A 17,264-nucleotide genomic window follows, 5' to 3' on the forward strand; every position below is an offset into this window, starting at 1 on the left:
TGTAAACTAGTCTTAGAAAAATTCTCTCTCAGATATATTTCATTATCAACTTTTACATAAGTTAAATAATACAGAGAAAGGAATGTTTGTTCATAGAACACTTTAAATGCTTGGATGAAATTATATGTGTGAGTATATATCATTTAGGGGCACACCAGAACGATCATGTTTACATACTGTAAAGTCTTGAAGAAGTTAACATTTTCAAGGGCAGATGGAGGGGAGGGGAGCTGGAATTTTTTAAAATTCTTGCTTCAAATACCTTATTAACTTTTTAAAATTCTTGCTCTGATTTATATCAAATGAAATCCTATCAAAAAAATTTATTTAGGCCAATGCTCCCAAACCTTTTTCACTGAGGGTTGGCAGGATTGTTTTTGAGGTGGCAAAAATTATCAAAATGTGAAAACAGGTTCATGAGGCTCAGAGAAAATATTGCTTATGGTTGTTTTTAGTGAGTGGGAATATCCTAGAGACAATGGGACTCCTATGTTAAATTTGGGTGTTTGTACCCTGGGGACAAACAGGAATTTGATATGGATGTGATACACTAAGGACAAGAGGAACTGAACACAGGAATGTGTAGCAACAATGGATTGGGACTGTTTAGGGACAAGGGGAATTGCACATGGGACTATCTAGGGACAAGGGGGTCTAGAACATAGATGGGCCTGCCTAGGGACAACGGGAAAATTGTATAGGGCCTGTCTAGGGACAATGATGGTAGAAGGCCAAACACAAAAGTGACAGAGATATGCTAACATAAGCCAGAGATTTGTATATAAAGCATTACCTACATCTGAAATTATGTTGGTGGTGTTGATAAATTTGCATAATTGTAATGATGCTATAAATAGCTATCATAAAGGAAATTGTTGTTGTTGTTGTTGTTGTGGAGTTTAATGCCATTTTTCAGGACACAATAGGCTATACATGGCGGCCAGTATTAATGGTGGAGGAAGAACCCTAGTGTATCCCCACTCACTACTGCTGTTGTAGAAAAGGGTTAGAAACTACTGACTCGGACAATGATGTGTTTATCTGGCCTAATCAGAAGTTTCTGCATCTATTTGTGAAGTAATAACTGGGAAGATAACTTTGTTTAATCGGGGACTTGTATATGTCTATGAACAGAAAAATTCTCACACCTCTTTTATATTATAGAGCATTTGCTAAAGCTCTTGTGTGATGTAATCTGGGCAAGTACACTATGGTGCATGCGTCCCTATTTACTTACATTAGTTTTTTTCTTAATGAAATATAAATGAAAAATATTCGATTCTTCTACAAACTACCTTTGTGAATCAACTGGAACTGGAACAATGTTTAGCTGAGAAGAATACATTTTTTTTCATTCACTATTATAAACTATACTTTTGGCGTGCAGATATAAAAAATGAAGCCATCTGCTAACATATTTGAAGTTAAAATTTAAAGCTTTTCAAAAATAATCCCAGATACGGGGTTTCTCAAAGCCACTGAAACAGTTAAACAAAGGATGAACAATATCTTCCTTAAATTCCATTCAAGGTGCGATATAAGTTTTGTAGACCATAATATCAATAGCCAACTTTGTTTTCTAAGGAATCCGCCACATGTGCGTGTAATGTGGCTTCAAGGATCAAGCTCTCTTCATTTGTATTCCCTATCCGTCAAAGCATACTCGTATTGCAAGCCCTCGCCTTCAAATGTTGATAAATTGTTCATTGCGCTTACAATACATTGCTATTGTCTGAATGCTTACATCATGGACGTTACTGACAGTCGCCGTGACTAGTATAGCCATCTTACATTTCTATAGTGAAAAGACCCTATAAAATTTGCACTTACAAGTTAAGATTTGGTAGTTGAAAAATGCATTATGGAGCGCTTGGATTATACTGTTTTGTAGATCCTTCCGTCTGTGTGAAATGGCCAGTTTATCCCATTCGCCGCGTAATGAACTCCACCAAGGTTTGCCGGCATCTGGATACTGTTTATTGTATGTTTCTCTTGTGACAGGATCGCTCAGCACTTCGTACGCCTCCTGTATGGTTATGAACTGTTTTGACTCATCTTTAGACTGACAATGACAAAAATTAATTGATTTTAATATAGTAAGATTATTCATCGGACGAAAATGTCCGATGATAGGCCTAATTGGTTTTAACTCCGCTGACTATCATCTTACCTGAAACCAATTTTGGCACAACCTAGAACATTTTCAACCATTAAGAAGTCATGTAAACTTTGGTAATTTTATCGCAGTTAAAAACAATTAGAGGGGATTTCTAATATTTTCAAACAATGCTTCCATTACGCATTGTCATGTAAACCTTTTTAAATCCAACGCTTTCTTTTGTGTTAATCGTTTGTCTAGTCTATCTCTTGCTTGCCTTTGACAAAAATGTAGATGGGAATAGCAGTGCATAGGCTAGTGAAAAAGCTCAGCTGCATAAACACCCGAATGTCTAACAAAGCTTTTAAAAAAAATAAACTTGTGGGAAAATAAAAGTACACATTATCAAGAGCTGGCGAGGTACTGAGAGATCTAACAAAGATTTTGGCGTGTAAATTACAGTAGAAAAAAATAACTGAACGTTTGTCGAGAACATCTCTCTGCACACCAGAACTTATCCTTCGTTCAGCCGTCTAACTCTGATTTGTCTTCTCTCCAAGGGTTTTAATTTTCGTCCCCGGTCCCAATCGTACAATGTACTTGAACTAAGAGAAGACTTTGAAAGTTCTGAATGGAAACTGGAGACACAGTGAAAAGTGGACTTAACATGTTGTACAGCCCACTTCTAGCAACTAAAAGCCCCATTGATTCAGCTGGGTAAAAAGAGATTTTGCTCCAGGGCCTGGTGAAGTCACGGTCTTAAATGCATTCTAATAAGCGGTGACACAGTATGGAACACATTATCATAAAGACAGCAGACAACAGAGATTTCATTGTTGTCGACAATACAACTGACTACACTGCTGAGGTAAACGGACAATGTTCTGACATGTTTGTGTGTGTTGTTTTTTTTTTTTTATTAGAAACTTAGTAATGACAACTTAGGACACATTAATGACAAAACAATGATATACCTCCAGCCGGTTGATCCTAAACCACTCTAGTTTAACTTGACTGATCCCTAAAGCGCTCACAGATGGGAACACGTGTGTGTGTGTGTGTGTGTGTGTGTGTGTGTGTGTGTTTTGTATTTTTAACGTATCTTTAACAATTTTTCAATCGTATCGCTACGATGTCTGTAGTGACAATTTATAGTTATGTCTAGCACTGGGGCATAATGACGGACATGCAGCATCATGCCCCATCCAGTCACATTATCCTGATACCAGGCCGACCATTCGTAACACTAATATATTAATGCTCAGTGCCAAGCGAGCCAGCTGCTAGTGCCATTTGTATACGTCTTTGGCATGACTCGGTCTGGGTTCGAACCCGCGACCTCCTGCATCCGAGACGAACGCTCTAAACACTGGGTCACCAGAGCGATCAGGAAAGGGGGGGGGCAGGAAACGAACATATGTGGAGGGATATTAAGCCTTTGACTATTACCATCGCTATTTGGTGCAAACACTGTTTTTATACCTCATTCAAGTTACCGCTCACTAACCTGATAAAATACCGAAAACTAGCCAACCAGATACATTCGTAATAACAAAGGATAGATGTTCCTTATACGGTTATACACCAACATCACACAAGTGGAGGGAATCAAAACCTGCAAGGAAGATTGAAGCAGTCTGCCTGATCCTTCCCCTTATAATGAATATCTTGTCAAGCTTTAAATCTGTTTTCAGGCTGAACAATTTCGTCTTCAAAATCCAACACTTTTTACAAATCAATGGAACTGCAATGAACACTAAAAAAGCACAGTCGTATGTCAGTGGTTTCATGAGTAGGCTCAAGCTCACAATTAGGCACTCTATATTCATCCAAGTTTAAGCAGATTTACTGATTTCAAATCAAAACGTATCTAACCAGGGGATAATTTCAGCACATTCTTGGAATTCAGCAATGACTTCTGTCCTATGATTAAACTTCTATTGTATTCTTGACCATGACCTGGTGACCTTTGAGTTAGCTAATGGCTCGCAGCTTTCAGAAATCTGAAATTAAATCAAACTGATGCTCTTAAGATATACTGCTCAAACTCCCAAACACGAAGATATAAGACTTAATCTGATTAGCTGTTACAATTAGCAATAATGATAATAACATACGTCACCAGATCATGACCCCTAAGCGGTCGCTGAATGATCTTAACGCAGGAGAATATATATATATATATATATATATATATATATATATATATATATATATATATATATATATATATATATATATATATATATATAATTTTAATTAGATTGAACGTTCCTAAAAGGGAACATAGAAACTGACCGGTACTGCAAACCAACTGACTCACCACTATATGCATCGGATCTGCTGTCACCCAAACCACGGAGTAAAAGAAGCTTATGTAGAGAGAGAGAGAGAGAGAGAGAGAGAGAGAGAGACGCACACCGGGCTGATTCGAACCATGTGATTTATTATTAAGTCTAGCCTGGAATTAAATGAGACATCATTTCCATTTGTTTAAAATATAATATTTCGCATTACTTCCCAGGTACGTTGAGCAGCTCAAATATAGACATAACGAAACAAAACCCCGATTGTACGCGGAATGATGAAGCTGTTATGCATCATAAAGTGAAATAAGACAAGACTGTCGAACTTACATCGACACATTTTGTGGTGAAATATTTTCAACGAAGCTCTTTCACTAAAGTGCAAATTTTGAGAAACAATACAATTACTAACACTGACAAAAATCTTAAAATCAGGCATCATGCAGTCATTCCTTTTGCTATACATATTAGTCTGAGTATGTTAATGCTTCTGTTAGATTTATTTAGAATTAATCTTTATCCCGCATTTTACAATATAATATATTAGTACTTAATAACACATATAGACTCTTGAGTTTACCCTCGGATACAGTCTTAACTTAAACTATCACCGTTTTTCTTATTACCTTGTTCGGTCATTGCGCCTTTAATTAATTTAAATGAAAACACTAATAGTGGGATCATCTGACCATGAATTGGCAAAATCCGTTTGACCACACCGCTTTAATTAAAGCACTTTTTTAAGGTCATTTGCCAATTTACTGAGCTGAATACCATATCTGCATACATAATATAATGCTGACTTGAATATATATATATATATATATATATATATATATATATATATATATATATATATATATATATATATATATATATATATATAATGAATTTAATGTGTGCTCTAATTTAAATATTCTCAAATGTTTCAAAGTTTAAAATTAAAATAAGCTGGTTGACTGGTTCGAGATTTTACTCAAAAGACAATAATACAAGATAACATTTGAGAAAACTTTAATGATAACGGCGAAGTACTTTATACTGTCGTTTTACGCATCAATAAGTCTTTGTACAATCGTTGTGATAAACAAGAAGAAGCACTATTTGCATGGGAAATCAATACATACATCAGGTCAATTTATATGCATTACCGTTTGGCAGCATTGATACTGAACTGATTTATGAAAGGTTAACTTTATATTTTCTTTATTGAAACAATGGAAAGTTATTTTGATTCAGAAATCTAAATGTGATTGCTCGTATCTATTTTGTACTGATTTCGGCAATTTTTTGGTAATAACACTGATGCAAATGTAAAGGCTGAAAACCAACCTTATACATTATCTTGGTACACATGCGAAAACAGTAATAACTTCTAAAATGAATCAGGAAGGTGTGTCCATATTTTGTCTTTTAATATTTCACAAGGTCCGAATCAGCCTGGCATTTAGGCTGAATCAGCCTGTAATATGGGCCGAGTCATCCCATAATTTGGGCAGAATCAGTCATGGTCCGAATCAGCCAACACTCCATAGAATGAAAGGTGCCTAACCGTTAACTTGCCTCAGTACTTTCGACTCTCACTGCGTCTTTGTTAAAGGCAGACATAAAAAAGAAACAATACAAACAACAAACAAAAATGGGTCACGAATGGAGGTCTTTATTTAAGAAACGGAAAGTATGGGCAAGGTCTGAAATAACAAAAAGAGGATTTATAACTCGGATGTAAGTACCCATACATACATTAAATACTTATTTTCTCTCCATGAAATAAAGAAACAATGAAAATATCGTGGGAAGCTTGGATGAATGGCAAAAACAACTAGGGGTGAAACGATACGATTCACGACACATAGCCTGCGATACGATACATATCGATACACATATGATCTTGATAGACTTTCCATCTTTGGAAGGTAGGTGGTGCCCCTTTATATATGTTGACATACTGGTTGTATTTTCAGTATGCAAATTATAGACAGATATATATAGTTATCATATGCAATCCCCATCGCTGACAAGAATGTTTTTAAAAAAAAAAACTTTTAGACTACCTGTTGGTTGGTTAGTGAGTTTTATTCAATGTTTAAAGCCAAGAATGCTTTGAAAACATCTTATTACCAATTTCATGTCTCACTTAAACTTCAAAGACGTTATGATGTTATCTTCAAAACAGAATGAATAAAGCAATTTCCTCCTAAACAGAATATCTCATCTAAAACAAATCTGGGCATGGGAATGAGGATGAATACCACCAAAATATATGCACACTGCGCTTCCTTCAGATGCAAAAGGCTGCTGCTGACACAGGTACTTGTATTTGTTAGTGAAGAAGAAAACTGTTGACAATAACACCCAGACCTATTCTATATTTTTTAAATATTTTACACAAGGTGATAAGCTGAAGCGGTTAAAATCTGCCCCCTTGCTGATTCTATGCTAAGTTTGTTTCACTTTTTCCATCAGCAACATCAATCGCTGGTTAAATAAAAAGAGAAATTCTAACTTTGTTTCCCATGTACAATTTAAGGAGAGGCTGGGTTTTATCTTGAGGGGGACTTCACGCTCTGTCACCAAAAAGGGAGAGTAGAAAAGAAGGACGTGCTTCTTTCGGAAGGGGCATATACATAGCTAGCTATGTCACCTTGAAGATGTTGGGGAACTGATCTTTGTGGCTGTTATGTACAATTTTCCAGAGCTCACAGATATTATCTTTTGGATACATCTGCTCCAAAATAGGATTTTTCACCAACATAAACTTGTTTTCTTGAATCAGTAATTTACAGAGTACCATGCCGGATTTCTTATCTGTTCCATAATGCTGTATTAGGGTTTTTAGTCCATCAGTGCCATAGTCTGCTTGTGCAGACAGAGGTATTCAAATAAATATCTTTACTTTATAATTTCATTTTTTCATCCTTATTTATTCAGTTTACCTTAACCCTGATATGGATATATGGTTTTGAGGCGTATGATCCGCAGGGTTAAATTGATTGATAAAAAATGAAAATTGCATTAGACTTTTAAATTGTCTGTATTTTAAATATGCTCAGTATTCTGCCTTTTCTATATTTAATTTCCAAATACCACTGAAAGGGAGATTGGCCATCATGCCGTCTATTTTTTCTATTGAACATGTACAGCTAACTCATATTTAACACCATTTTCGGGCTCAAAATCACTCACTGGTATCTCCATTAGCAATTCCCAGATAAAATAATCCAATATACTTCTTAACTTTAAAAAGTGTTGTCATCATCACTGCCGAATGAAAACATAATGAACCACGCTGGGAATCGGACATTTTGGGTTTACTAGGTAGCCCGTATTTTAAACATGCATTTGTAAAGCATCCTTGATGGATGGTTCAAACTATGCCATAATGCGCATTCTAGGGCACAATGTGCCAATCAAATTTAATTTAACAACCATTCATGTCATGCTTGAAGAACCCAGACGTGTAAACAGTATCCTACCCGAAAAACGGATGTCACGACAAGAACGGTTAAATAAAAACTGTATACTTCGTTGAGCACATTTTTGTATGAGGGACTTTCAACTGAGTTGAAGGAGTTCTCGTGCATCATTGTTCTCCAAGTGTGCGAATTTGTACAAATTTTGCATGATTCGCTCAATCGCACACTCAGACAGCATCTTTGTTTAAGTACTATATACCAATGACGTTTGCGTAATATTTGTTACTTTACTATAATTCCTGTTTGTCACGCAGGGAATAAGCTACAATAATTCCTGATTGGTAGTTGGACACTTAAGTACCACCAATGAGATTTGTATGTAACATATTTCACCGTGTGACACACCGGTAGTGTAGCTTTCAAATCTACCCAAGTAGACAAAATTAAATTCAACGTAGAAACTTCACATAAAATTGGTTCTTAAATGAGGAGTAAAGTCTTTCATTAAAAATCTGGAACACGCTGCTGGGTTAAGATAATTATTTTTTTTATAGAACGGAATGGTGTGTGTGTGTGTGTGTGTGTGTCACATTACCAAACATGTCACTGAGTTAATTTGCAGACGACGAGCGACAATTCTCAGTAGTCTTTTTACTAATAAAAATGAGTGCATAGGACTGCAAATGCTGTTTCAGATGAATGCTATATTTAAAGTGTGTGTGTGTGTGCTTTGGATTTTTAACATAGCTTTAGCAATGGCAATTTTTCAGTCATATCGCTACGATGTCTGCAGTGTGGCACTTTATAGTGATGTCAAGCACTGGGGCATCATGCCGCAGACATGAAGCATGATGTCCCACCCAATCACATTATCCTGACACCAGGCCGATCAGTCCCAACACTAGCCTCTCAATGTTGAGCGCCTAACGAGGCACCTGTTAGTACCATTTTTGTAAGTCTTTGGTATGACTCGGCTAGGGATCGAACTCACGACCTCCCGCATCTGAGGCGGACGCTCTAACCACTAGGCCACCGGAGCGGTGTTATATTTAAAGAATAACATGGCAAACTAATTGTCACGTTTGCCTGCCCGCGATTACGTAAGTCAGGAACAAAGGAATGGGTTAGCGCCATGAGTATGCCGACCCTGCACTGTCGTGGCGATTCGTGTTTGTACAAGAGTTCTCTTCGTTAGGTGTCAAAACTAACATGTAGACGTTAGAAGCTTTGTTCTTGAACATAGGACCCTCGATGCTGTTGTAAATCTCCCCGCGTTGACAGATAGCCTGAGGCTCGTCTGTTAACTGAACTGACTGGGGTAGAACTGATATCCAATCAGAACTGAGAAAGGGTGGGGCCATCAATTCGAACCAGAATTTAACAGTCATTTGGGCTGGGAACGAATTAGTGATTGTAAGCCATCGTACTGGTCGAGCAGAAATATACTCACTCCGGGAGCCACTCGTGATTTGGCGGGAAAAACCTTGGTACATTCGAGGACAGAAAGCTTCGTAAAGGTCAGTGAGTTATTTGCTCGATTGTTGCAGAATGTTACGGCACTGTAATTGTAATTATGTGTAGTATGTATATTTACTTACTAGAATCGTTAGTACGTAGAATTACGTTTGCATTGTTTAATTTACATGCGTACTTGAGAAATGAGCTATGATTATGTAGGTTGCTCGCTCGTCAGAATTAATATTGTAATTCGCTATTTAGTTACTTCGTGGCAAACTAGTGTATTTATTTGTGATATTCTAGATTTTGCAATTGTTGAATTAAATTGTAACTTTGGAAATGGTTGCAGTGTGTAAATTTAAATAATATGGATATTTGAATATTTGTGTACACTTGTGGGAGTGTAATGTACAGACATGCGTCGGATTGTTGTGATATTGTTGAGAATAATGAGATTAAGAATATATATATATATATATATATATATATATATATATATATATATATATATATATATATATATATATATTGATGTGACGCAATTTAGTGATGTCTGTATGTTAAGTAGGTTACCGCTCTTTATTGCAACGTTGTTTTCTATAAGAACGTGTGTGGTTTTCGATGTGCACGAATGCGTGACCGAAGATGTAGATAGCCCTTATCTGATGATTGATTGTTGATGTAGTGTGAGGCGAGATGGCTAACACAAATGCTAACGTCCTTGTGTTTTTCGCAGGAAGCTTTTGGGGACAGAACTACCGGGTAGTCAAGTCCCAAGTCTCAGAGAGACAGGATAGAACAAGGCAGTAGGCCGAGAACAAGCCGAGTTGCTGGAAAAAGATAGGGAGAAGGAGGAGGAGAAAAGGAGACAATTGGGGAAGAGGATATGAAGAATCGGGGTACGGAGAACGCCGGAAGGAGGAAAGGAACTGGCGGAGTAAACACAGATGAATAGAAACCAAGTACAGGGGAAAGCCATCTCACACTATAATCACACTATAATCACGTGATGAAATAGGTTGTTACATGGTCGAGAGGAAGATTGGTTGAGAAATTAATATCGTTTAATTTGTATTAAATTGTTATTCTTTTGAATTTCACCTTTGTGTTCTTAATAATTTAATTGTCGGTATTGCTGACTGGGGGCTCTGAGCTTTACCTCTTTCTATCACTAATTTCACTTCCTACAAAAACGAGCCAGGGTGGGAATTCCACAGTAATTCAAATAAATATTGGAAGCATCCCACCCCAACGCATAACTTGTATCGATATATGTATCGTTACAGCAAACGTATCGATGCATCGATATATCAACGAATCGTTTCACCCCTTAAAACAATAGAGCTACCAAAGTTGATATTTCTGACCACGTAGAGCTTACTTTAGATAGTTGAATTAGGCTACCTATTCAGAGATGTATTTTTGAAGCTAAGTGTTAAATGGGGGGGGGGGCGAAAGTTAGTATGAACAATATTCCAAACAAAGGTAACTTTGACCAAAAGGTTTGATTACCCCTCCCCTTAACCCATAACCCCTTGCCCTTAATCGATTCAAGATTTCGTTTCGAATACTAGCGAAACGTAGTAAGAATGAATCACGATCAATAGTGTCCTAACGGGGACGGGGGTAGGTCTTCGCGCTCCATAACCATGGGCGCCAGATGTCCAGGGGCGCCAAAACCCCTTTGAGCCTTCATCATCGCCCCGGGCGCCGTTTTCTCTTAGTAAGCCACTGATCACGAATCTGTAAAAGAAAATCTTCACCTGCCTACAGGGGCTCGTGTCGTTGCTTACAATTTAACTATCAGTCATACATGTATATGTGTATATTATAATAGTACATGTACGACAGGTAAACTGTAAGCAACGATACGAGCCCCTGTGCACCTGCCCAGACAATGGTGTTAGTCTCAGCTACAACAAAGTTAATGAGAAAAGAAGTTTAGACTTACAATACAAACAAACAAATAAACAAGCAAATAAACAACAGAATACTAAGTCTAAGGAACACGTCATAAATGTATCAATAAAGACCTACTGACCCCAATCTCTCCCCTCTTGTCTGGGTGGTACAGTTTGACAAGACTCGTATAGGCTGATCGAATTTCTTTATGCTGAGCGTCCCTACTGACACCCAACGTGGCATAATGGTCCACGAATTCCGAGGTTACTGAGCAAAACCAGCTGCAGATCACCAATACTAATGCCAGGCTCATGTTTGCAAGGAAACGAAACTATAAACGGTGTTATAGTAAACTTTAACTTTTGGTGGCATGAAATATCTGTCTCCCATGGTCAGACATCTATAAATAGCTATACATCTCTCTCTTTCTCTTTCTCTCTCTCTCTCTCTCTCTCTCTCTCTCTCTCCACTATTACAGAAAAATGGTTGTGTATTCCTATTTACACTGATAATATGCATTTATTTATTGATAGACAGATATGTAGAAGGTAATTGCTGCCTAGCCAGCCGAAATCCCATATAAGAAATAAATGGATATTCGAAATCTTAAATCCTAGAAGCTGAGGACATACCGGAGTTAACGTCTTTGTGGTGCATAAATGTTAAATATTTGGTTTCATTTTTTTGTCTTTTTTATATATATAAAATAACAATTACTTTATGACCAGATTGAGTGGTTCTCCATACATATTCGTACTGGATATATGAGAAAGAGATTCTAATTATCTGTCAAAGGAAGTTAGTATAGAATTTCCAGTTCATTATACCGTAAGAGTTCTGTACAACAATTATCCGGATTTTTACTGACCGAAACCAGTAGAATGTTCCTGTAAGTACAGTTGGGATTTAGTATTTATATGATGGAAACAGACACAATTCCAGTGATCATTTCAAATGTATTTTATATCCAATTTTGATCATTGTCCACAAAGTAGGGGTACTAATATTAGTAAGACCTGAACAATCCTGTCAACTTACAAATAATTATTGATACTCAGGAAATTTAATTCACTCGAACCAAAAATATATTCCTTTAAATTCAACAAAAGTCAGTTGTTAAAATACATTCATTCTTCAATCATAACTAAAGTTTGTCGAATGAAACTAATATTACTTGAAGAACTTTTATTTCGTAAATTGTACCAAGTGAGACATTCGTGGCTTTTGCTTCTAATTTCATGGGGCACAGCAGGAAGGAACTGACCTACCATTTCAGTTCTAGACGCAACTATGAAATTACTTTTTGTTTTTCAGACTTTCTACAAACATGAACATATTTGCACATTTTAATCAATATTGTGTTTCTATTGATCAGTTAACTTCATTTATGTCATTAAAAAAAATAACAATACAGAATTTCTAACTTTAGCTTTCAAAAATTCGAATAAACTATTTAGCTAATTTTCTTCTTTGATATAAAATATTTATGATCTTAAATGATGTATTGATCTCAAAATATCAGTATCAGAAAATGATTAAATATTTTTAAAAAATATGTATAAATTTTGTTGTTTGTTAACTTAAAAAAAACAAATATAATGAAAAAGCCAAACGTTTATCGCATGTCTAAAAATTTATTTGCACTCTTTCACATCAGGGAAAAAAATAACAACGAAAACGGTTTAAAATGGATGTTATTATTAAGTCATTACGAATCACTCGTGTAGTACTTTCCTTATCAGTTACATATTACATGTATGAAAAATAATTTTATTCCCTTTCCTGTTTCGTCAGTAATGACCGAAAAGAAGATTTATAACTAATACTGGTTGGACTTACCCAGTAAAAGGATAAAATTCTAACTACATAAAATTAACATTGCCTCCGTTCCGTTTTTAGACTGGTTGCAAAATATGATTCTCCTTACCTAGTAAAAGGAATGAATCTTTACTGCCCGTCTATTTTATTTCGCTGTTTATTTCCATACGAGTACAGGGCGTGCGCAAAGGAGAGCCATAGATGTCTTAAAAAGATAGGAAATACGTAACTTTCAAAGTGAATTGTATGAAAAACCAACATGGCCTGTTGTGCGAAAAACGACACTTTCGTTAGTCCATTCGTGAAGTACATTTTATTCTTATTTAACTTTCTGTTTTGGGTAAGTTGTCAACGATTATGTTCACCTAACGGTTTTGATGTATGATTCATTAATGTGTTTTAAATGTTGCATATGGATTATTAGTCAGTGGCATTCGTGGATTACACCGCAGACAAAACTAAGAAAGTATGTTTCTGCATGTCTTTGGTTTTGACTTTTCATTGTATTGTGTCAAATGCATACAAGGCTGACATACCTGACGTGCATACCTTTTGAAGGGTGAATCAAGCACACATTCTTTTCAAGTATATTGACGTCTAGACCAGCAAGTTGTTCTCCACCTTTCTTTTTTTGTTTTGACTGGCGGTAGTCAAACAAAAAAAAAAAAAAAGGTGGAGAACAACTTGCTGGTCTAATTGACGTCCACATAGTGAGACAGAAGTTTGGGTGGGGGATGTTTGAATCCAAATCACACTTACACACAGGTTAATTTCCTTGTGAGTGCAGGTGCATGCAAAAGACAACCGTACATCTTTTAACAATATCGTAAATACACAACTTACAGAGTGAAGTTATGAAAAACTACCATGGCCTGTTGTGCAGAAGGCGACATTTTTGTTAGTCCGTTTGTGAAATACACTTTATTCTTATTTAACTTTCTATTTTGGGTAACTTGTCAATGATTAAGTTCACCTAACAGTTTTGGTATGCGATTCATTCTCTTGTTTAAATGTTGCATATGGTTTATTTATCAAGAGCCTTCACAGATTCCACCACAGACATTATCAACAGAGTATGTTTCTGTGTACATTTTGTTATGACTTTTCATAGAATTGTGCCAATTGCATACATGGTGGAAATACCTGACTTGTGCATACCTTCTGAAGGGTGAATGAAGTACACATTCTTTTGAGTGTATTGACATCCACATAACGAGACAAGTTTCTAATTTGAATACTGTTCAAAAACTTCACCATTATGCACCACCAGAGAAAATCTGAGACATTTTGGCAAATGTAGGTTACATAACAAAATGTTAGCCCTGTGAGTTTTTTTTATTATGATTTTATACTTTTTATCATATCTTTAATTTTATATACAGTGTACAGTAGATTTTACAGAATTGGTCATTTTTATCTTTTATCTTATATTACCATACTTCATGTTTACATTTTCTGCAAGGGTTTATCTTCTAAAGACTTTTTGTGCATTTTTTTTATATTTACCTTTTAAGAACTTTGAATCGCTATTAAATAGCCATTTATTGTGCTGAGTTTCATTTAAATGCTAATCCATACTAATGCATACTTTTCATTTGTTAGCCAGAAATGAAGCAGTTTCAGCCAAAAATGGATATGTATTTTCTTTTGTCTGATTCGTTTTTTCATCTTTACATCATTCTCTAACATTAATACTGGCCACCATGTATAGCCTATCGTGTGCTGAAAAATGGCGTTAAGCCCCAAAACAACAACAACAACAACAACATCATTCTCTAAAGGGATTATGATCAAAATCTCAGTGTATAATATAGTCTTTATTTTTTTAAACGTGTTTTAGAGGCTCATCTAATTCAGATGATGTATATTTGGCAATTTTCCATTGTTTTCTTATTTTTTAGCCAGTGGGAATGTCCTGTTCTGTGATGTATTCCACAAATCTCATTCTCCGTTGTGCTCTATTTTCTTTATTAAAACTGATTATTGTCAGCAAGTCTCACAAGAATCATACTCATGAATAGTGTTGCAGTTTGCACCAAAGAAATAATGTCAAGTTTTTATCAGAATCATAAATATATCATAATCACATGATGAGAAAGCTATCTGTGCATGACACCAAAAAAAACCAGCAGATTTTATGGAAGTTAACATGGGTTCATATTCCTCCAACATAAAAAAGTCACAAAATCTTTACCATGAATTCATAAATTATGAAATTTTACTTGCCTGAATTGTGGCAAATCCATTAAATAATTATGATTTATGACATTCTTATTGTGTATTGCATACCTGTTGAAAACCCAAATACAATAATTATAAATGTAAATTGTGTGCCCCTTGTCTGGAAAGCACACTTTATAATCTGAAATTAAGACAGGGTTCACTTACTTGCTTTGATAAAACTGATCTAAAACCCCATGCAGGAACAAAGCTCACAAGTTTAACAATTTACCCTAATGAGCCCCCACCCCACAAGTTATATAACAATTTCTTTTATCACAGAGCTCAAGTTTTGTCACCAATTCTGCTTGAATTGTTTAAACTGTAGTGCAGATGATTTGTTTACAATGTGCTCAGCACAGTATTATGAATAGAATGAAAGAAATAGAGATTGAATCTGGATATGGTATGCATGGGATTCTATCATTAAATGTGTGCATCTAAAGGTAATCTAAGATCTTTTTTAATGAATAGAGTATTTGTTAGAACTGTTACACTTGATGCCTTTGCGAAGTCTTGAGTGCTTGTTTACATACAGGTCATTCAGATGTGATGCATGATGACAATGATAATCAGAAATACTGCAGTAATAAGGCATTGTAAAACACCATTTATGCATGAGTTAAGCATACCAGAGATTATACAGTTTAAATATAGTATGTAGACACTGTAGCAAACACTCTTTCTAGACCTATGATGCTTTAATCTAAGAAATATAAAGATATTTATATTTTCTTTTACCTTATATGAAGCTGTTTTCATTTTCATGTCATTTAGTTGATAAGATTCACACATAACTGTAAACACACCAAAGATTTAGTTTATAGATTCTGCTTCTGCAAGGTCATTTGGATCTCACGTCATCAGCACTAAAAGTGTCATCTACAAAGCTGATCCATGGTGTGTTCAGCCCTGACAAAATGCCTTACTTTGAATTGTTACATTGAAAACTCCTTGAATTTAAAAAAAAAAACTTAAGTTTTGGTTTTAACTTCCCGTAAAAACTCATTGAATTTTCCAAAAACCTTGATGAATTTATCAGAGGAACACAATACATTATAACAACATAAAATGTCCCTTTTTCAGTTCTGAGTTTTGGTTATTTACATATTTTCCAAAAACAATAAATAAATTAATAAAGAGGTTAAAGTTGGTGGATCAAATGACATGTGACACCTGTAATTATCACATTAAGTGTTGTCCCTTTGTAGATGGATGGCTAGATAATGTACTAGGCGGTGAAAACCAGCTAGTAATTAGCTGTGTTTACGATTTAATGGGAATGTGACCCACGTTCTGTATGAAAAAAATAGTAATTGAAAACTGTTTTAAGTCATTGAAAATGCCCTGAAAGAAAAAACTCATGTTTTGACAATCCTTAGCTCACAACAAAATTTTATAGTTTTCAGTTACTCAAAAAGAATACCTTTCTTGTCTGCAGTTCATATTGACTTGACTCCATTTTCTATAGCACAAGATAACCTTTCATGTGTTGATATGAAATTAAATAATAAGTCAATCACAAAATATCATCTGAGATGGAGAAAATATACCATAAGTAAAAAAAAAAATGTTTCACTTGCATAAATGATAAGTTTTACATGAATTTTTTAAAGTAAAATCTTGAATTTCATGTGGTATTTATGGTAGAAAAATTAGTTCAGTATTATGCATTCAGATGACATTTCCAAGTGTGCCAAAAATATAAACATTTACAGCAGCATGAAATGTTCTCAATTTTCATTCGAGTTGACCTGCACAGATTTCACTTCTTTTATAATGTAATGTCATGTCCATTACTATATAATAATGTCCATTACAGTATAATTCTGTCACATTTTGCCAGGGGCCCCGAGTGGCCGAGTGGTCTAAAGCACTCTTCGTTACGGATCACTGCCATCTCACCTCTGTCTGCGGCGGTTCGAGTCTAAGATTCAGCCAATGTGGGCATGTGAGAAAGCTTGCCAGTAGCTTCTCGTGGGTCGGTGGTTCTTTCCGGGGTTTTCCGGGTTCTTCCTCCACCATTAATACTGGCCGCCATGTATA

At 35.6% G+C, this 17,264-nt stretch overlaps 2 protein-coding genes across 3 annotated transcripts in view; one reads left to right on the forward strand and one right to left on the reverse strand.

Moving 5' to 3' along the window:
- LOC149773822 (uncharacterized) overlaps positions 1–11,524 on the reverse strand; it is a 29,820-nt gene extending 18,296 nt beyond the window's left edge. For both annotated transcript variants that reach the window (XM_089945991.1, XM_089945990.1), the window contains exons 1-2: positions 11,320–11,524; positions 1,831–2,062 (exon numbers count right to left, since the gene is read on the reverse strand). In XM_089945991.1, coding sequence (XP_089802117.1) covers positions 1,831–2,062; positions 11,320–11,493 — 406 coding nt within the window. In that variant the 5' untranslated portion in view covers positions 11,494–11,524. The remainder of the gene's footprint in view (positions 1–1,830; positions 2,063–11,319) is intronic.
- A 1,640-nt stretch (positions 11,525–13,164) lies between these two features.
- Positions 13,165–17,264, forward strand: part of LOC149773823 (tetraspanin-33-like) — a 33,775-nt gene continuing 29,675 nt past the window's right edge. The window contains exon 1 of the mRNA XM_089945976.1: positions 13,165–13,338. Coding sequence (XP_089802102.1) covers positions 13,258–13,338 — 81 coding nt within the window. The 5' untranslated portion in view covers positions 13,165–13,257. The remainder of the gene's footprint in view (positions 13,339–17,264) is intronic.

This window comes from Sinohyriopsis cumingii, unplaced genomic scaffold, assembly GCF_028554795.1.
Source record: "Sinohyriopsis cumingii isolate HCF-2022 unplaced genomic scaffold, ASM2855479v2 utg000552l, whole genome shotgun sequence".
Classification (NCBI taxonomy): domain Eukaryota; kingdom Metazoa; phylum Mollusca; class Bivalvia; order Unionida; family Unionidae; genus Sinohyriopsis; species Sinohyriopsis cumingii.